The sequence below is a fragment of the Hyperolius riggenbachi genome, chromosome 3, assembly GCF_040937935.1.
Source record: "Hyperolius riggenbachi isolate aHypRig1 chromosome 3, aHypRig1.pri, whole genome shotgun sequence".
Taxonomy (NCBI): domain Eukaryota; kingdom Metazoa; phylum Chordata; class Amphibia; order Anura; family Hyperoliidae; genus Hyperolius; species Hyperolius riggenbachi.
Genome location: NC_090648.1, coordinates 518,121,245 through 518,142,398, shown reverse-complemented (window position 1 = coordinate 518,142,398; position 21,154 = coordinate 518,121,245). Strand labels below are relative to the sequence as shown.

Sequence of the window (21,154 nt, the reverse complement as noted above, 5' to 3'; positions counted from 1 at the left end):
TAAATCCATTTTAACAAGGATATTAAAAAAGAAATGGAAAAAAAAAATCAGTTTTTCGCCATTATAGTTTGAAATTAATACATGCTACCATAATTAAAACCCATGTGTTTCATTTGCCCATTTGTCCCGCTTATTACACCATTTAAATTATGTCCCTATCACAATGTATGCCGCCGATATTTTATCTGGAAATAAAAGTGCATTTTTTCAATTTGCGTCCATCACTATTTACAAGCTTATAATTTAAAAAAAAAATATTAATATACTCCTTTGACATGCTTATTTAAAAAGTTCAGACCCTTAGGTAACTATTTATGTTGTTTGTTTTTTTAATTGTAATTTTTTTATTTTTTTTTTGTATTAAAAATTTTATCTGGGTAATTTGTGGTGTGGGGGGCAAACAGCTAATTTGAAATGTAAAATAATGCATTTGTTTAATAAAAAATAGATGTAGGTGTAGTTTTACTATTTGGTCACAAGATGGCCTCAGTCAAAAAGTCCTGGAAGCATATGATCAGGCTTCCAGGAAGCATTAGGAGGACGGGAAATGTTTTGTGTATCAGAAAAACAGCAGCCTCTATTAAGAGGCTGTCGGTTTTTCTGCGGGAGGGGGGGGTCTTCGATCAGTGAATGGGATCTATAATCCCATTTATTGATCGCTGGGCTAACGGCTGGCGGCGGGAGCGCGCACGACCTGCGGGAGTGCACACAGCCCAACTGGATGAGAATGTCCGTCCAGTTGGGCTTAAGTGGTTAAAACAACACTTAAAATTAACCTGAAGTGAGAGGGACATGGAGGCTGCCATATTTATTTCTTTTTAAACAATACCAGGGTGAGAGAGCTGTGCCCTTGTGAGCTTGCAATCTAAAGGAATAGGGGAAGGGGAGGGAACAAAAGGCGGGGGAGTATACAATAATCATACCTAGAGACAATGTGTTTTTAGGATATCTACAGTAGTAGGGAGTGCAACTTGGCCTTAGGTCAAAGGGGAATGGCCTAAGGCAGAGTGTATGCTTGTCGGAAAAAGTGAGTATTGAGGCAGCCATTTAGAGATATCAAAGGTTGGAGAGTGACGGACGTGTTGTGGAAGGGCATTCCAGAGGAGGGGTGAAGAATGATCGATATCTTGTATAGGTGAATGCACAGAGGTAATTCTAGAGGAGGACAGAAGAAGGTCATGAGATCTGAGATTGCGGTTGGATTGGTATCTGGAGACTAGTGAGGAGATGTACAGGGGAGAGAGATTGTGGAGAGCTTTGTAAGTTAGGGTTAGGAGTTTGAACTGGATCCTCTGGTTAATTTGCAGCCAGTGAAGAGCTTGACAAAGAGGGTCAGCAGAGGAAGATCGAGAAGAGAGATGAATGAGATGAGCAGCTGAGTTCAGTACAGATTGGAGTGGGGCCAGTCTGTTAGAAAGTAGTCCACAAAACAGTATACTACAGTATTCCAGAAGAGATATTATAAGAGCATATATTAACATTTTAGTTACTGTATGTCCTGAAAGAGAAAAGGTCAGAAGCGAGATTGTTTTTGAGTTGGAGATGATAGGAGCTTGTTAGGGAGTGAATGTGAGGAGTAAAGGAGAGAGAGGAGTCAAATATTACCCCTAAGCACCGTGCTTTGGGAACTGAAGTTGTGGGGGTGTTATATTAATTGATGGTCGTAAGGGTACGGTTTCAACTTCGAGTTGTTTTGATTATGACTGCATACGCTTATAATTCGACCATAATCGAAATTACAAATCGAATAGCCTTTTCGATTTGAATTTGATTAGGAGTTAGGGTTATGGTTCTCATGGCTATGTTTTTATTTCTTTAACCCTTTGTGGAAATGAGTAAGGGATACTGTGTACCCCTAAACTAATTTCTCTAGGGGAAGGGGCTGGAATCTGGGTGTTATGATCGCTGCTGCAGCAGGTATTGCTGGCAGTAGTAGTGCTGCTGAGGCAGTTCTGATCTCTTTCCATGCAAGCTGCATAGCTTTGTCTGCCTTTCCTTGCTGTCAGCTTGTGACTAGTGTTGGGCGAACAGTGTTCGCCACTGTTCGGGTTCTGCAGAACATCACCCTGTTCGGGTGATGTTCGAGTTCGGCCGAACACCTGACGGTGCTCGGCCAAACCGTTCGGCCATATGGCCGAACTAAGAGCGCATGGCCGAACGTTCCCCGAACGTTCGGCTAGCGCTGTGATTGGCCGAACGGGTCACGTGGTTCGGACCCGAACGCGCTCTGATTGGCCGAACTGTCACGTGGTTCGGGTAAATAAATACCCGAACCACGTCATATCTCCGCCATTTGTCTGTGGGTTTAGCTTTGGGTAGGCAGGCAGGGTAGTTCGCGCTCCAGCCACGCTAGCCAGGGTCCCCCCCAGTCATTGTGTGTCGCTGCTGGGAACAGTAGTACACCGCTCGTTCAGCCACACTATATAGCATTCTGTGTACTGTTCTGTGTCTGCTGGGAACAGTAGTACACCGCTCGTTCAGCCACACTATATAGCATTCTGTGTACTGTTCTGTGTCTGCTGGGAACAGTAGTACACCGCTCGTTCAGCCACACTATATAGCATTCTGTGTACTGTTCTGTGTCTGCTGGGAACAGTAGTACACCGCTCGTTCAGCCACACTATATAGCATTCTGTGTACTGTTCTGTGTCTGCTGGGAACAGTAGTACACCGCTCGTTCAGCCACACTATATAGCATTCTGTGTACTGTTCTGTGTCTGCTGGGAACAGTAGTACACCGCTCGTTCAGCCACACTATATAGCATTCTGTGTACTGTTCTGTGTCTGCTGGGAACAGTAGTACACCGCTCGTTCAGCCACACTATATAGCATTCTGTGTACTGTTCTGTGTCTGCTGGGAACAGTAGTACACCGCTCGTTCAGCCACACTATATAGCATTCTGTGTACTGTTCTGTGTCTGCTGGGAACAGTAGTACACCGCTCGTTCAGCCACACTATATAGCATTCTGTGTACTGTTCTGTGTCTGCTGGGAACAGTAGTACACCGCTCGTTCAGCCACACTATATAGCATTCTGTGTACTGTTCTGTGTCTGCTGGGAACAGTAGTACACCGCTCGTTCAGCCACACTATATAGCATTCTGTGTACTGTTCTGTGTCTGATGGGAACAGTAGTACACCGCTCGTTCAGCCACACTATATAGCATTCTGTGTACTGTTCTGTGTCTGCTGGGAATAGTGGTACACCGCTCGTTCAGCCACACTATATAGCATTCTGTGTACTGTTCTGTGTCTGCTGGGAATAGTGGTACACCACTCGTTCAGCCACACTATATAGCATTCTGTGTACTGTTCTGTGTCTGCTGGGAACAGTAGTACACCGCTCGTTCAGCCACACTATATAGCATTCTGTGTACTGTTCTGTGTCTGCTGGGAATAGTGGTACACCGCTCGTTCAGCCACACTATATAGCATTCTGTGTACTGTTCTGTGTCTGCTGGGAACAGTAGTACACCGCTCGTTCAGCCACACTATATAGCATTCTGTGTACTGTTCTGTGTCTGCTGGGAACAGTGGTACACCGCTCGTTCAGCCACACTATATAGCATTCTGTGTACTGTTCTGTGTCTGCTGGGAACAGTAGTACACCGCTCGTTCAGCCACACTATATAGCATTCTGTGTACTGTTCTGTGTCTGCTGGGAACAGTGGTACACCGCTCGTTCAGCCACACTATATAGCATTCTGTGTACTGTTCTGTGTCTGCTGGGAACAGTAGTACACCGCTCGTTCAGCCACACTATATAGCATTCTGTGTACTGTTCTGTGTCTGCTGGGAATAGTGGTACACCGCTCGTTCAGCCACACTATATAGCATTCTGTGTACTGTTCTGTGTCTGATGGGAACAGTAGTACACCGCTCGTTCAGCCACACTATATAGCATTCTGTGTACTGTTCTGTGTCTGCTGGGAATAGTGGTACACCGCTCGTTCAGCCACACTATATAGCATTCTGTGTACTGTTCTGTGTCTGCTGGGAATAGTGGTACACCGCTCACCCGTCACTGTATAGCATTGTGCTCTGTGTCGCTGCTGGGAATAGTGGTACTGTATAGCATTTCTGTACTGCCACTGTACTGCTGCCAGTCAGCGTGTACTGTAAGGATAAGTGAAATGAGGAAGAAATCCGGTGAAAGAGGGAGGGGCAAGGGAAGAGGTGTTTCCCCTGACGGTTCACGTACAGGCCACAGGGGAGCACCCAAGAAAACCCACTCAATACCGCCCATGTTGTCCAGGACAACAACCCTCACAAATCCAAAAGAACAGGACCAGATAATTACTTGGATGACCTCTCAAGCGTCCAGCAGTGGGTTAAGCAGCACCAGCACATCACGCACGAGGTCCGAGTCCTCAGCCAGTTACAAGGAGCCAGTGGGCACAAAGCTGACACAACCGGCAGCGACACCACGCACACAACTGCCAGATAACCAGTCCGATGAATTACCTCAGGACACAATGGGGTATTCGCAGGAGCTATTCCCAGCCCAACAAACTTCCACCTTTCAAAGGTCAATGGAGGAACAGCCAGAAATGTTGTGCCTGGATTCACAACCGTTAACTGTGGGAAATGCACCGCGCACTGAAATACAAGGCGAGTCCGAAGAGGACTCGGAAACCCAAATCCCAGAGCAATTTGGGCAGGAGGGGTTGCAATTGCAGGAGGTCGGCCGACAAGATCTGGAAGACGACGTCGGAGTGTGCTGCGCAGAGGTTGTTGTGGGGAGCTCTACTCCACGGCGGTGGCCCACAATGACATATGACGAGTTTGAGGAGATGGAAGAGGAGGGTATGGACAATGTGGACAGAGACCCAGATTTTGTTTGTGAACGAGAACATCGCCGTCGTAGCAGCAGCACAGATGAGTCTGTTGAAGAACACACTGCTGCACGAGTTCGCCTTGTGCCACAAGGTAGGCGGCGCGCAATTTCAGGCACCACAAGCGTGGAAGTTCAAGTGAGAGGCAAAAGAGGAGCAAACAGAAATCGCCAGCAAGGAGGCAGGTGCTCCAAAGTCTGGGCTTTCTTTGAAGACTGCACTGAGGATGTTACCATGGCGATTTGCAAGGTGTGCAAGACCCGCCTGAGCAGGGGGAAAAATATTAACAACCTCTCCACCACCAGCATGAGCCGTCACATGCTATCCAAACATCCCACTCTTTGGGCAAACGCGTCAGGACAGGGTACCAGAAACAACACTGCCTCCCTTGGGTTCACCAGACCCGCCTCAGCAGCAGCAGTAGCCCAGCCATTGCGTGGTTCACAACATTCACAAACATCAGACGACGCTGACACTGTCACTTTCCGGAGTAGTGCTCTTGAGGTCTCCCAGTGTTCATCAAACACAACAACCAACAGCCCTTCCGTGTGCAGCGCTACGGTTCAGTTGTCTGTGTCGGAGATGTTTGAGCGCAAGAGGAAATTGCCAGCAAATGACCCCCGGGCCGTGGCAGTAACAGCCAGCATAGCCAAGCTTCTGGCCTGCGAAATGCTGCCATATCGATTGGTGGAGACAAACAGCTTCAAGGGCATGATGTCAGTGGCCATCCCACGTTACGTGGTTCCCAGCCGCTACCACTTTGCACGCTCTGCAGTGCCTGAGTTGCATGAGCACGTGGTCAGCAAAATAACCCGAAGCTTGAAGAATGCCGTTGCCTGCAAGGTTCACCTCACCACTGACACCTGGACGAGTGCGTTCGGCCAGGGTCGATACATCTCCCTTACCGCGCACTGGGTGAACCTTGTGGAGCCTGGCAGCGATTCCTCACCTGCTACGGCACGGGTGTTGCCCACGCCACAAACAGCTGCACCGCCGTCCCTCCCACTGGATAACAGCAGCACCTACCTCTCTGACTCCTTCTCCTCCAACGCATCTCAAAGCTGTACCTCATCCGGAAACGCTAACCCAGCAGCAGTAGGATCGTGGAAGCAGTGCAGCACAGCTGTTGGCATGCGTCAGCAAGCGTTGCTGAAGCTAATCTGCCTTGGGGATAAGCAGCACACAGGGGAGGAAATTTGGAGGGGAATAAAGGAACAGACGGATTTGTGGCTGGCACCGCTGGACCTGAAACCGGGCATGGTTGTGTGTGATAATGGGAGTAATCTCATTCGCGCTTTAAGGTTGGCTAAGCTGACACACATCCCTTGCCTGGCGCACGTGATGAACCTAGTAGTTCAGCGGTTCCTGAGGACATACCCAGGCGTGCCCGATCTGCTGTTGAAGGTGCGTCGAGTGTCCAAACATTGTAGAAATTCCAGTACTGCTTCGGGGGCACTCGCCAAGATGCAGGAGCGCTTCAATCTCCCCCACCATCGCTTGCTGTGTGATGTCCCTACGCGCTGGAATTCTACGCTGCACATGCTAGCCCGCTTTTGCGAGCAGAAGAGTGCAGTGGTCCAGTACATGACGGCGCAGTACCGAGGCGCATCCGGCCAGCTGCCAAGCTTCTGTGGATCCGATTGGGCCAACATGTTGGACCTCTGCCAAGTCCTCCAAAATTTTGAGCAATCCACGTTGCTTGTGAGCAGTGACAACTCTTCAGTCAGCATTACCATACCACTGCTGTGTTTACTGAAGAGGTCGATGTTAAAAATCAAGGAAACAGCTGTCATGATGCAACTGGGGGAATCTGAAGGAGAAAACGATCAGCGTGATGGTACCAACATCAGGCCATCCGCCTCAGGGAACGCTGGCCCCAGCAGCTATGACGAAGAAGAGGAGGAGGAACAGCTGGAGTTGGAGCAGGAATTTCATGCCACCACTGACGAGGGCCAGAGCGGTGCACGTTGGACTTCCACAATTCAACGCGAATGGTCAGCAGAAGCAGACCAGGAGGAAGGTGACAACTATGATGCATCACAACAACTATCACAACGCTCACAAGAGGATGATGAGGATTCTGGTAGGACTCTGGCACACATGGCTCAATTCATGCTAGACTGCATTGAACGTGACCCACGCATTGTGCGCATTCTGGACAACACCAATTACTGGGTTTATACCCTTCTGGATCCACGGTACAAACACAATGTTCCAAAACTGCTTGAAGAAAGAGTCAGACAGGTCAAAATGGAAGAATACCGGCAGGCCCTTGTGGAGACTTTAGAGAGGAGATTGACATCCTCCCCCTCCTCTAGCCAGTTGTACGCAGACAGACTGACTTCCGCAAACCCAGGACGACCAGGAGGGCAGCAAACAACGCAAGCCGCAGCTAGTACCCAAAAGGGAATGGTATCGGCAGTGTCCTTGGAGTGGGAAAATTTTCTGACACCCATGCAGCCGCAGCCCACTGAACAGCAAGCGTGCAGATCCACCTCCAACACCGATCGCCTGGAGAAGATGGTCAAGGACTACATGTCAGATGGCGTAGCTGTGTCGAACCATCCATCTGCACCCTTCAACTATTGGGTATCGAAGCTAGACACCTGGCACGAACTGGCAATGTACGCAATAGAGGTGCTGGCTTGCCCGGCAGCCAGCGTTATGTCGGAACGCTGTTTCAGTGCTGCCGGAGGCATCGTCACAGATCGGCGTATCCGCCTCTCTACAGAAAATGCAGACCGTCTGACTCAAATTAAAATGAATCAATCCTGGATTGGAAATGACTACGCAACACTCCAGGACCCCAACCAAGTAACATGACCAATGAACATCTGGGATGGTGTTGCGTTTCCGGGCCCTGTTTATTGAACCTCTCATCTGTATTACATTTATGACTGCATGGCGGCAAAAAGCATTGCTGCTATATCCGCACGCTTTTTGTCCACATGCAAGGCCTGGGTTGTTGTGTCTCACAAAGCGTGGCCTTCTCCTCCTGCGCCTGCTCCTGTTCCATCACGTCTGCTGCTGCTGGGTTAGCGTTGCCGCGTGGTCCCTGTTTATTGAACCACTTATCTTTATTACATTTATGACTGCATGGCGGTACAAAGCATGCTATCCGCACGCTTCTTGCCCTCATGCAAGGCCTGGGTTGTTGTGTCTCACAAAGCGTGGCCTTCTCCTCCTGCGCCTCCTCCTGTTCCATCACGTCTGCTGCTGCTGGGTTAGCGTTGCCGCGTGGTCCCTGTTTATTGAACCACTTATCTTTATTACATTTATGACTGCATGGCGGTACAAAGCCTGCTATCCGCACGCTTCTTGCCCTCATGCAAGGCCTGGGTTGTTGTGTCTCACAAAGCGTGGCCTTCTCCTCCTGCGCCTGCTCCTGTTCCATCACGTCTGCTGCTGCTGGGTTAGCGTTGCCGCGTGGTCCCTGTTTATTGAACCACTTATCTTTATTACATTTATGACTGCATGGCGGTACAAAGCATGCTATCCGCACGCTTCTTGCCCTCATGCAAGGCCTGGGTTGTTGTGTCTCACAAAGCGTGGCCTTCTCCTCCTGCGCCTCCTCCTGTTCCATCACGTCTGCTGCTGCTGGGTTAGCGTTGCCGCGTGGTCCCTGTTTATTGAACCACTTATCTTTATTACATTTATGACTGCATGGCGGTACAAAGCCTGCTATCCGCACGCTTCTTGCCCTCATGCAAGGCCTGGGTTGTTGTGTCTCACAAAGCGTGGCCTTCTCCTCCTGCGCCTGCTCCTGTTCCATCACGTCTGCTGCTGCTGGGTTAGCGTTGCCGCGTGGTCCCTGTTTATTGAACCACTTATCTTTATTACATTTATGACTGCATGGCGGTACAAAGCCTGCTATCCGCACGCTTCTTGCCCTCATGCAAGGCCGGGGTTGTTGTGTCTCACAAAGCGTGGCCTTCTTCTCCTCCTGCGCCACCCTCCTCCTGTTCCATCACGTGTGCTGCTGCTGGGTTAGCGTTACCGGTCCCTTTTCCTGGAACCTCTTATATGTATTACATTTATGACTGCATGCCGACAAAAAACATGTTACCTGTGCAAAGAAAACAGACATTTCCCGCATTTAAAAGACAGTTTTCCCTTTGAAACTTTAAAATCGATTTTCTCAAAAACTATAAGCTCTTTTTGCTAATTTTTTTTTCCTCTTGTACCCACTCCCAAGGTGCACATACCCTGCAAATTTGGGGTATGTAGCATGTAAGGAGGCTTTACAAACCACAAAAGTTCGGGTCCCCATTGACTTCCATTATGTTCGGAGTTCGGGTCGAACACCCGAACATCGCGGCCATGTTCGGCCTGTTCGGCCCGAACCCGAACATCTAGATGTTCGCCCAACACTACTTGTGACTGATTATCATTCACCTGTGTGGGAATCTGCATGTCTGCTCCCATTGGATGACCTCAGTATAAAGATCTGCTTCCTGCAGGGTTTCCTTGGGCTATCATAGCTTCAGTTTAAGCCTGTCTTGCTGTTGCTTCAGCCCCAGACCGTGTTTCTTGTTCAAAAGATACTTTGCTGGTCTTGCATCATATATTGGTTCATTGCCCATATATATGCATACCAGCACGTTTATTAATTTCCTTGTATTCGTGTTACGTTGATACATCAGTAACGCTGATATATACGTACACGAACTGTTTATATCCTGTGTTCAGCTAGTCAGTTCTAGCACGTTGATCACCCGTGCTGAGCTAGTTATCCTGTTCCTGGTCCTGTTTGTGGATTGCGTTCATCTCTGCGAGGAGATAACGAATCCTTCTGAATCCTGTCCTGTTACCGTTTGTGGATTGCGTTCATCTCTGCGAAGAGATAGCGAATCCTTCTGAGTCCTGTTCCCTGTATTGCTCCAGTGCGAGTCAGTGTTCCTGCTTATGTCATATATTGGTTCATTGCCGATATATACATATGTTAGTCAGACGTTACAAATAGTTTCATTGATAGCTGTAATTGTAATACGCTAGGAAAACATACTTATTGTATATTTGTCTGTGTTACGTTCATCTATCTTGATCCTGCTATTTCCTGACTATCCTGTCCTGTCTTTGTGAGGCACGCCATCGCTGTAAACGCATTGGCTGCCTCATTCCAGTCTGTCTTGTTGTGGACGCGTGCTGTCACTAAGTAGCGGCTAGCTAGCAAGCGTTCATTCTGTCTACCTGTCCTGATCTCCTCAGTTCTGGTTTATGCGCTCAGCGCTATTTTGCGCTGAGACGTTATCACGAAAGTATTGTTTGTGGCTGTTCGGATCTGCACCGGCTCTGTGCGCCACAATCTCCTATTGGAGTCAGTCCTCTCCTCCACTAAACTGGGGATATCCTGATTCCTTGTGCTGGTGTGTGTACCTCCTTCACGTCAGCTTATGCATCACGTGCTGACCGTGGAGAATACACCTCCAAGCGTGACACTGGGGGTCGTCTTCTTAAAGGGGACTCCCAGGTGCCACCTTGAACCCCCCTAACCCTTTCCGGGCATCATCGCCCCACTTGTCCATGGATTGGACAAGGGCTCTGGGGAGAGGGGGAGGCTTGGCTGCCCCTCTCCCCTGGAGCCCCACCCTACCATGGTCCATGCGGGCTGGTATAGCTCAGGGTGTGAAGCCCCACGTGGCCAGGGCTTCTCATTCTGGCTATCCCAGCCTGCATGGGGACAAGGAGTTAAAGAGGCTCGGGAGAGACCCAACATCATTTTTTTAAAAATGTTCCACCCTCTGAACATTAAAAAACAAAAAAAAAATGTAGTATACAAAACTGCATTTCCTTGGTTACGATTACGGATTGAAATCCGGAATTACGGGCCAAATGTGGATGCAATTATGGATGCATTGAAATCACCATCTGTAATTGCGGCAGATCATGAATGAGGATTCTGATGTCGTAATTGCTAAAATCGTCCGGTAGTTACGGTATAGCTGTAATAACAAGGTTGTATTAAGTATCCCTGGTTATTAACAATTATTGATATATTAGACAGAGGGGTGGAAAAATAATTAGTTCTGTTTTACTCATATTAAAAGGTACCAGAGCTGAAATAACCTGGAGAAATGGGGGAATGGGGGAGCAGACATATACTGTCACCTGTCCTGCTCACTGCTCCAGCCGTTCTCCTCTCTGCCCCCCATTCTACCTAAATCCCCCCCCCCGGCAGCCTCTTCCAGGTAACCGGAGTCGGGCAATACTGTGCAGGTGCTAGCCAGGCTGTGTGCGTCCTACAGCCCCACGCCCGTGGCCAGGAGCGCTGCGCATGCGTATTCTAGGTTTATTCAGCTCTGGTATCCATTAAGTTATAGGAAGCGAGAGGACATGCAGGAGAATATAGCAGACAAGCAGTCAGTCAGGAACATGTGTGAGGAGGGAGTTAAAGGATATGTCCAAGCTAAATAAAAAAACAAAATCCACTTACCTGGGGCTTCCTCCAGCCCCTGGCAGCCATCCTATTCCCTCACAGCAGTTCCGGTGGTTCCCAGTCTCCTCCTCTGCAGATGCCGACCTCGCCAGGTCGGCTTCCGGGTCGGCTTCTTGTGCTCTCCAACGTGAGGCTCACGTGGTCGCGCTGACGTCATCAGGACTGTACTGCGCAGGAGCCACCGGAGCTGCGGTGAGGGCACAGGACAGCTGCCAGGGGCTGGAGGAAGCCCCAGGTAAGTGGATTTTTATTTTTTATTTAGCTTGGACATATCCTTTAAGGTCTGGGACTGAGAGGTACAGTGTGTATCGTCTTCATATAAGTGGTTTTGAAACCCAAATGAGTTGATTAAGTTGCCAAGACTGTGCATGTAGATGGAAAAGAGGAGGGGACCGAGGGCAGAGCCTTGAGGTACCCCCACAGACAACGAATGAGGAGGAGAGATGAACACTGGCAACCCTGGTGGCACACAATTTCTGAGCCTTGAGTCACATCCGAATGACCTGCTTCACATTTGTGCTCTTTGTGTTTAGAAGAGATTGTCTTACCTCTTACGAAGAGATGCAGCGATGCCGTTTCTGAGGAAGAGGAGACGTTACTGACACACGTGTAGGTTCCGGTACTCTCGTACCCGGCATTCTCTATCCTCAGCTGCTCGGGAGTGCTGGACTTGGAAATACCCTTCCTCTGGTTCCTCGTATTATGACTCATATCCCATCTAACGGTTCCATTTCCAGAGCACGATATGTTGAGCGATTCTCCTTTCTGTATAACGATGTGGTTTCCACTGGGCGTGATCACCGGCGTGGCGACACCTGGAAGTACAGAGGGGAAATAGGCAATCAAATGCATTTCAGGATTGTACAGTGAGCAGAGAAAATAGGCTGATAATTCTGGTTTAGAGATGGCCGAACGGTTCTCATGCAAACTTATTTGCGCGAACAATGCGGAATCGCGTTCACATCGAACCCCGAACCTTTAGCGCGTTTGACCCGCCCCCTATACTACATCATTGAGTTAAGCTTTGACCCTCTACATCACAATCACAATCAGCAGACACATGGGTCTACATGAAAAGGGCGCCGGTAAAAAAGGGCGCCTGGTGGAGCCCATATATATACCAACTTCGGCTACAAAAAAGGCGCCTGGTGTAGCCCATATAAACTTCGGCTACAAAAAAGACGCTTGGTGTAGCCCATATAAACTTCTGCTACAAAAAAAGGCGCCTGGTGTAGCCCATATAAAAACTTCGGCTACAAAAAAACTCCGGGATGTGTTAATTACTATTCCCCCTCCAGGCCGCCATGGATAGTGGGGGAATGAAATAATTCGGCTTACAGTGCTTGTAGCCCATATAAAAACTTAGGCTACAAAAAAAAGGCAATAATATGGGCTACAGAGGGGCACCTTACTGTAGCCGAATAAAATACGGGCTACAAAGGGGAGCCCGCTTGTAGCCTATATCAAAACTCGGGCGCCCTTTTCTACACCTTGTAGCCCATATTTCCAGAAATAACATTGATGTCTATGGCGGCGCCCTTTTCATACAGGCACCTCGGGCGCCCTTTTCAACCGATCCCAGACACATGGCAGCCAATCAGGCTGCACTCCCTCCTGGAGCCCCCCCACATTATATAAGGCAGCAGAGTCGGCCATTTTCTCACTCTGCCTGCTGCTGTTATTAGTGAGAGAAGGGAGAGAGGTTGCTGTAGAGATAGGGAAAGCGTTGGTTAGCTCTTGGTAGCTTGCTCTTTGCTGATAGGCCAAATTTGCAAAGCCAGATTTGTCAGGTTTTACTTGGTTTGATGCACACATTAAATTCTCTGTGTAGTGTTTGCTGATATTTGTTGCTGAAAAGCACCACCAAAACAGCTCTTTTGAGTGCTAATGTTCTTGTCATGTGTGTGTGTTTTTTTTTGTGTGGCCCACTGACACTGCATATACAACCCTGTCTGTTGCAGCTGGCCCTTGCTAATTTCTATACTGTGCCAGGCCCAGCACATTCAGCACACCTTTTCAGTGCAACCATGTCACTGCACATTGTATCATACCACCAGCAGTCACTGCATACGTTTTCAGTGCACCTGTGTGCCTGCACATTGTATTATAGCAGCAGTCAGTGCATACGTTTCACTGCACCTGTGTGACTGCAGTACTGCACATTGTATTATACCAGCAGTCAGTGCATACCTTTCACTGCACCTGTGTGACTGCACATTGTATTATACCAGTCAGTGCATACCTTTCACTTGAATGGATGGCAGACTCGCCCTCCATAACAGATCCTCGTTATAGGATTTCAAGTGTATTCATCTCATCATTATACAGCAGTCAGTGCATACTTTTCACTGCATATGTGTGACTCCACATTGTATTATACCAGCAGTCAGTGTATACCTTTCACTGCATCTGTGTGACTGCTCTCCTGGCTGCACTGAACAAACAGGTGGATCAATGGCTGACCCCAAACCAACTGGAGATCGGCAATGTGGTGTGTGACAACGGCAGCAATCTCTTGTCGGCTTTGAGTTTGGGAAAGTTGACACATGTACCCTGCATGGCACATGTGCTCAAGCTTATAATCCAAAGATTTGTGTGTAAGAACCCAGGCTTACAGGAGGTCCTGAAGCAGTCCAGGAAGGTGTGTGGGCATTTCAGGCATTCCTACATGGCCATGGCCAGCTTGGCCGATATTCAGAGGAGAAACAACTCGCCGGTGAGGCGCTTGATTTGCAATAGCCCAAATTCAACGCTCCTCATTTTTGACCGCCTGCTACAACAGGAGAAAGCCATCAATGAGTACCTGTACAGCTACAGTGAAAGGTCATGCTCTAGGGAGCTGAGCATTTTCTGGCCGAAGTACTGGACACTCATGCGTAATGCCTGCAGGCTCATGCATCCGTTTGAGGAGGTGACAAACCTGGTGAGTCGAAATGAAGGCGCCATCAGCGACTTGATCCCATATGCTTTCTTCCTGGAGCGTGCCATGCGTAGAGTGGTGGATCAAGCTGTAGAGAAGCGTGAACAGGAAGAGGAGGAAGAGTTGTTGGAAACAGAGTCGTCTGACGAAGAGGAGTCAGAGGAGGAGGTGGCTTTGAGGAGGAGGTGGAAGAACAACTGCAGCAGGCTTGCAGGGGGCTTGTGCTACTCACCTTTCCCATGGTATTGTTCGTGGCTGGGGGAGGAGGAGAACTTACCTGACATCACTGAGGAAGAGCAAGACGAGATGGATAGTAGGTCGGCATCCGACTTTGTGCAGATGGCATCTTTCATGCTGTCCAGCCTATTGAGGGACCCCCATATAAAAAAACTCAAGGGGAATGAGCTGTACTGGGTGGCCACGCTACTAGACCCTCAGTATAGGCACAAAGTGGCGGACATGTTACCAAATCACCAGAAGGCAGAAAGGATGCAGCACTTGCAGAACAAGCTGGCAACTATGCTTTACAGTGTGTTTAAGGGTGATGTCACAGCACAATGGAATAAAGGTACCACTGCCAGTAATCCTTCCCCCATGTCCACGCAGGCAAGGACGCTCCAGCGATCTCATGGTGATGTCGGACATGCAGACATTCTTTAATCCAATGCCTTGCCTTAGCCCTTCCGGATCCACGCTCCACCAATGCCTCGACCGTCAGGTAGCCGACTACCTGGCCTTAAGTGCGGATGTAGACACTCTAAGCAGTGATGAACCCCTAGACTACTGGGTGCGCAGGCTTGACCTGTGTCCAGAGCTGTCACAATTTGCCATTCAACTTCTGGCTTGCCCTGCCTCAAACGTCCTGTCAGAAAGCACTGCCTTCTCCGCCACCACCAACAGGGTCCAGGAATCCAGGTGGATTCTTGAATTTTTAAGGCCGCTATAATAATTGTTCTGGTGCGTGTACATGCCTGCCTAATTTTTCTGGCTGCACTGTGGCTGCAACAACAAAACAAAAGGCATGTACATGTGTCAGTTCCCCTTCATGATCGTTACCTTGCCACGTTGAAGGGGCTTGCGTATCACAATGAAGCAATGAACGGCTATATGAGTGTGTTGGGGGGCACACCCAAGATAATAAGGTCGTTGCTTCATTGTGGACAGACCAAATGCGATCAGCTGGACACTCAGTCAGTTGTTCTGTCATTGAGCTACCACAGCCCGGCCATATGGGCTTTAAAGCCACCATTACCTGCACTCTCGACATGGTGCGCACCAGTCCAGCACGGCCATCTGTTTCCGGTGCGTTACACAGTGAGTTTGGTGTGTCAGTGTGAAGCAGTACACTACTTACACTACCTGATCCATGTATACACACACAAGATGTTTTCAAGCACTTTAGACCTCCAATTTAGAAATGCAATGTGATTTCTGCCTTTTAGGGATTATAACCCTGCTCTGCGTCAAATCCATATTTTTCCCCGGGACTTTTGGCTTGTATCCCACTCCGCCATGCCCCCCTCCAGGTGTTAGACCCCTTGAAACATCTTTTCCCTCACATTTGTGGCCAGGAACAGTGTTTGTAGTTTTTCAAGTTTGCCTGCCCATTGAAGTCTAATGCGGTTTGCTATGTTGGCAGGTTCGCAGACTTTTGCAGAAATTCACATTCGTGGTTTGCGAACCGAAAATTGGAGGTTCGAGCCAACTTTACTTAGAGATAAATTAGAGTAAGCTTTCGGCTTTTGAGCCTTCATCAGACTGAATCCTGTATGCTTATAAGACAGCTATATACATGCAACGTCAAAGCAGGCAAGGGCAGGCACCTCCTCCTAGTGTTTCTTATTCTGCTGTAAGTTATCATATAAACATGTACCAGTATTGGGAAAAGGGACACCGAGAGCCCAATATAGTGTTGTATGTTAGGTAAAGGGTAAATGAAGGTAAGTAAACAATAATACTCACAAACCAGGGTCACCGTATAGGAAAGCACTGTAAAAGCAAGTGAGGAGATTAAGACCTGTCCCCACTCAGGATTTAGATGTCGCTCTCTGTAGATCGACGGATAAAGGGTATAACACCCCTCCACCCGAGGTGGGCTCAGGTATCGCAGAAACAGGGAACAGAGGCGCCAACAGGATATAAATGACTAAAGTCTTTACAATGTGTAGGAAGGCAGTGGTGGACTTATCTCCCTGAAGCAGACATGAAACTGTCACATACAAATTTATCCACACATACTCCAGAATACAAAGCCACGGGTTTCACAGGTATATTGCTGCTTCCTCAGGCAATAACAGGGAGGAGTATACAACAATGTAGTCGCGTGGCAGCACTAGGTGTTGTATACTCCTCCCTGTTATTGCCTGAGGAAGCAGGGATATACCTGTGAAACCCGTGGCTTTGTATTCTGGAGTATGTGTGGATAAATTTGTATGTGTTTGAAAATCGATATTTCATGTCTGCTTCAGGGAGATAAGTCCACCACTGCCTCCCTACACATTGTAAAGACTTTAGTCATTTATATCCTGTTGGCGCCTCTGTTCCCTGTTTCTGACGTACCAGTATTGGGGATGTCTCACATCCCCCATCAGCTGTGTATGTATTTGTATTGCTGGATGTCCTGATTGTATCTATGCTCCCCACTATTTGTTTAGTACGATGTACATTGCTATGGAAGATGTATAAATAAAAACAATAAAATAATAGTTTGGGGCATATTACTTATTACTTTAAAATGAATTTGTAAAGTTCTGTGCTTGGTACCTTCATTGCTTGAAAATAGAGATGGTCAATAAGATGATAATAATTTTGAGTTTATTCTAATTTTTTTTATCAATCTCTGAACATTTAGGCGTCTTGGAATTAATAGCTACCACGCTTGATTGGTCCAGTTCAAAGCTGCATAACTTTGCATGAAATTAACATAGCATTTTCATCTACTCAAAATGATTACCATCTCGTCGACCATCTATTCTTGGAAATAATGCTTGAAAAATAGTGTGGTTCTAGGACCACAATACATAAGGCCTGGAAATCCCCCAGAAGGCCTAATTTAGAGTACAACACTGCAACAAAACAATGTAACTGCAGACTTCAAAGGCAAATCACAAGTAATGCAAAGAAATGAACAGCGCTACTTAAAAACAGATGAGTGCTTACCTGCAAAAAAGTGCACACCCCACTCATGGGATTCAAATACACAATGAGCACACACATGACCTGTCTACCACTTGTTACCAGTAAAATTAAAAAAAAAAAAATTAGTTAGTGTTAGGTCCCCTCCCATGGAGGAAAGACTTCTACGACAGTGGGAGGGACAAGTACCTAACAAATTGCAAATTGTTAGTGAAACTAACATCCTCCAAGTGGTAGACAGGTCATGTGTGTGCTCATTGTGTATTTGAATCCCATGAGTGGGGTGTGCACTTTTTTGCAGGTAAGCACTCATCTGTTTTTAAGTAGCGCTGTTCATTTCTTTGCTATGTTTGATTTAATTCTGGTCAGCTGCTCCCACTTGTTAGTGTTTCTTTGGTGTATATGCAGAGCCTCTGTTTGGTTCAAGGTGCGTTCGTAGTTCCTGGGGGGGCTCAGCGCATCTCTGAGCTGAGGCCATTCAGGGGCGGCCTGGTGATGCGCTGATCCCACTTTTTCTGCGCAAATCACAAGTAATATTGGAAGACTGTAAAGAGAAGTCGACTCTTGCTTTGTGCAGGAGAAGTCGTGTTGTGCAAACTTTACAAGAAATGAAACCACAACTTCTAGGGAGAAAAAGGTTTTGACTATTCAGCAGAAATCGTTCTAAACTGGGGGAGACGAGGAAGTGAAGAGAATTGTCAGAGCGCGGAGAGTTTCTCTGTACATCCTGTATACACTCCGTAACCATACACTGCAATGTAGTGGAAGCATGTTTCACAAGGACATTGCATTAGCATCATCTTGTCCTCACTTCTGCTTTCACTAGCTCTGCCTGTAGCTGGGTGATATCCAAACATTCTTCAGGAAAGGGCAGGTTCAAAAATATAAATATTTAAAAAAGAATTCAAAAAATTGTTTCCTGAAACAAAAACAAAAAAAGGTGGAGATGTATTTCAACTAGAATTAAAACATACAGTGGGTTGCAAAAGTATTCGGCCCCCTTGAAGTTTTCCACATTTTGTCATATTACTGCCACAAACATGAATCAATTTTATTGGAATTCCACATGAAAGACCAACACAAAGTGCTGTACACGGGAGAAATGGAACGAAAATCATACATAATTCCAAACATTTTTTACAAATAAATAACTGCAAAGTGGTGTGTGCATAATTATTCGGCCCCCTTTGATCTGAGTGCAGTCAGTTGCCTATAGACATTGCCTGATGAGTGCTAATGACTAAATAGAGTGCACCTGTGTGTAATCTAATGTCAGTACAAATACAGCTGCTCTGTGAGGGCCTCAGAGGCTGTCTAAGAGAATATTGGGAGCAACAACACAGTGAAGTCCAAAGAACACACAAGACAGGACTAGGTCCAAGACAGGTCAGGGATCAAGTTATTGAGAAATTTAAAGCAGGCTTAGGCTACAAAAAGATTTCCAAAGCCTTGAACATCCCAAGGAGCACTGTTCAAGCGATCATTCAGAAATGGAAGGAGTATGGCACAACTGTAAACCTACCAAGACAAGGCCATCCACCTAAACTCACAGGCCGAACAAGGAGAGCGCTGATCAGAAATGCAGTCAAGAGGCCCATGGTGACTCTGGACGAGCTGCAGATATCTACAGCTCAGGGGGGAGACTGTCCATAGGACAACTATTAGTCATGCACTGCACAAAGTTGGCCTTTATGGAAGAGTGGCAAGAAGAAAGGCATTGTTAACAGAAAGCATAAGAAGTCCCGTTTGCAGTTTGCCACAAGCCATGTGGGGGACACAGCAACCATGTGGAAGAATGTGCTCTGGTCAGATGAGACCAAAATGGAACTTTTTGGCCAAAATGCAAAACGCTATGTGTTGGCGGAAAACTAACACTGCACATCACTCTGAACACACCATCCCACTTTCAAATATGGTGGTGGCAGCATCATGCTCTGGGCGTGCATCTCTTCAGCAGGGACAGGGAAGCTGGTCAGAGTTGATGGGAAGATGGATGGAGCCAAATACAGGGCAATCTTGGAAGAAAACCTCTTGGAGACTGCAAAAGACTTGAGACTGGGGCGGAGGTTCACCTTCCAGCAGGACAATGACCCTAAACATAAAGCCAGGGCAACAATGGAATGGTTTAAAACAAAACATATCTATGTGTTGGAATGTGCCAGTCAAAGTCCAGATCTAAATCCAATCGAGAATCTGTGGCAAGATCTGAAAACTGCTGTTCACAAACACTGTCCATGTAATCTGACTAAGCTGGAGCTGTTTTGCAAAGAAGAATGGGCAAGGATTTCAGTCTCTAGATGTGCAAAGCTGGTAGAGACATACCCTAAAAGACTGGCATCTGTAATTGCAGCAAAAGGTGGTTCTACAAAAGTATTGACTCAGGGGGCCAAATAATTACGCACACCCCACTTTGCAGTTATTTATTTGTAAAAAATGTTTGGAATGATGTATGATTTTCAATCCACTTCTCACATGTACACCACTTTGTACTGGTCTTTCACGTGGAATTTCAATAAAATTGATGCATGTTTGTGGCAGTAATGTGACAAAATGTGGAAAAATTCAAGGGGGCCGAATACTTTTGCAACCCACTGTACATTTAAAATATAATAAAGGTAATTTTAAAGAGTAACTAAAGAGTAATCTTATTATCATAATATTTGGATAGGGTTTAGTAAGCCAGTACCTATTCAGTAAAGAATGTTTGGGCAAGACTCCCCAACACTTCTACTGCCTTCTGAGTGAGCACCTAGTGGCTGCAGCTCTCAAGTCCAACAAGAGAAAAACACTTTACAACTGTGAGAATTATCATAGTGTTTTGATTTCAGCAATGATAAGTGGACCTGTTGTGAAGTGTATCTGATTCATTCAGTAGCCGGTTGGCATCATCAGGTGTTGGCTGGGACAAATACTCTTCTTCTTGGTGGTGGGCGCTTGACAGAGCACTATTCCAAATCCTCTATGCAAATCTTGAGAACCCAAGTCGTGACAGACCCTGCTTGTATGACCAGTTGCTTAGCATGAGTGTAGTCAAGTGGGTATAGGAGTAGCTAACCTAATTCCAAGGTTCCAAGCTTTGCCTAGAAGAGTTGGGTGTAGGTGCAGCAGCGGTACAGAAATGGGGAGGTGGAAAATCTGTCACAACTGGCAACATGAGGAGGTTCGGGGTTTGGAGAATTTCTTTTTTAAAATCAGATCCAATTTAAGTTATGGTTTCACAAAATTGATTTATTTGTGTATAATTTCTTTTTTTTTCTTCATAATGGCATGAATTTAGATGAATTTTTTTGTGGTTTGGTACATACATATTCGGCACATATTCTGATCTTGGTGCAAAAATGTTGAACAGAGGCGCCAATATAGAATAAAAACGTCTAAAAACAGTTTAAAAGGGGGACGTTGGTGGACTTACGTACTTCCTTCAAGATGAAACAGACTTGAAAGCGTTATTTAGGTAATAAAAATAACATTTATTTGTAGCTCCAATATGCTAGATTAATTTTTATTACCTAAATAACGCTTTCGAGTCTGTTTCATCTTGAGGAGGTAAGTCCACCAACTTCCACCTTTTAAACTGTTTTTAGACGTTTTTATTCTATATTGGCCTCTGTTCAACATGTTTGCATTAAATCTTGTCCACCCCTGGTGGAAGGGTATACCCCCTTTTTTCCCTGTCCACAGAGAGCGACATCTTAAACCTGAGTGGGGTAAGGTGAGTTCATAATTCTCCCCACCTGCAAATCAAGTGGTTGCCTGTTTGGTAACCCACACTTATGAGTATATCCATTTTTGGCTGACTTTCCTCCAAGGTAACAAGATTACTACACT

The 21,154-nt window shown here is 46.9% G+C and overlaps 1 protein-coding gene across 3 annotated transcripts in view; it reads right to left on the bottom strand.

Moving 5' to 3' along the window:
* Positions 1–21,154, bottom strand: part of CSF1R (colony stimulating factor 1 receptor) — a 201,857-nt gene that overhangs the window by 105,739 nt on the left and 74,964 nt on the right. For all 3 annotated transcript variants that reach the window (XM_068278423.1, XM_068278425.1, XM_068278424.1), the window contains exon 2: positions 11,820–12,086. In XM_068278423.1, coding sequence (XP_068134524.1) covers positions 11,820–12,086 — 267 coding nt within the window. The remainder of the gene's footprint in view (positions 1–11,819; positions 12,087–21,154) is intronic.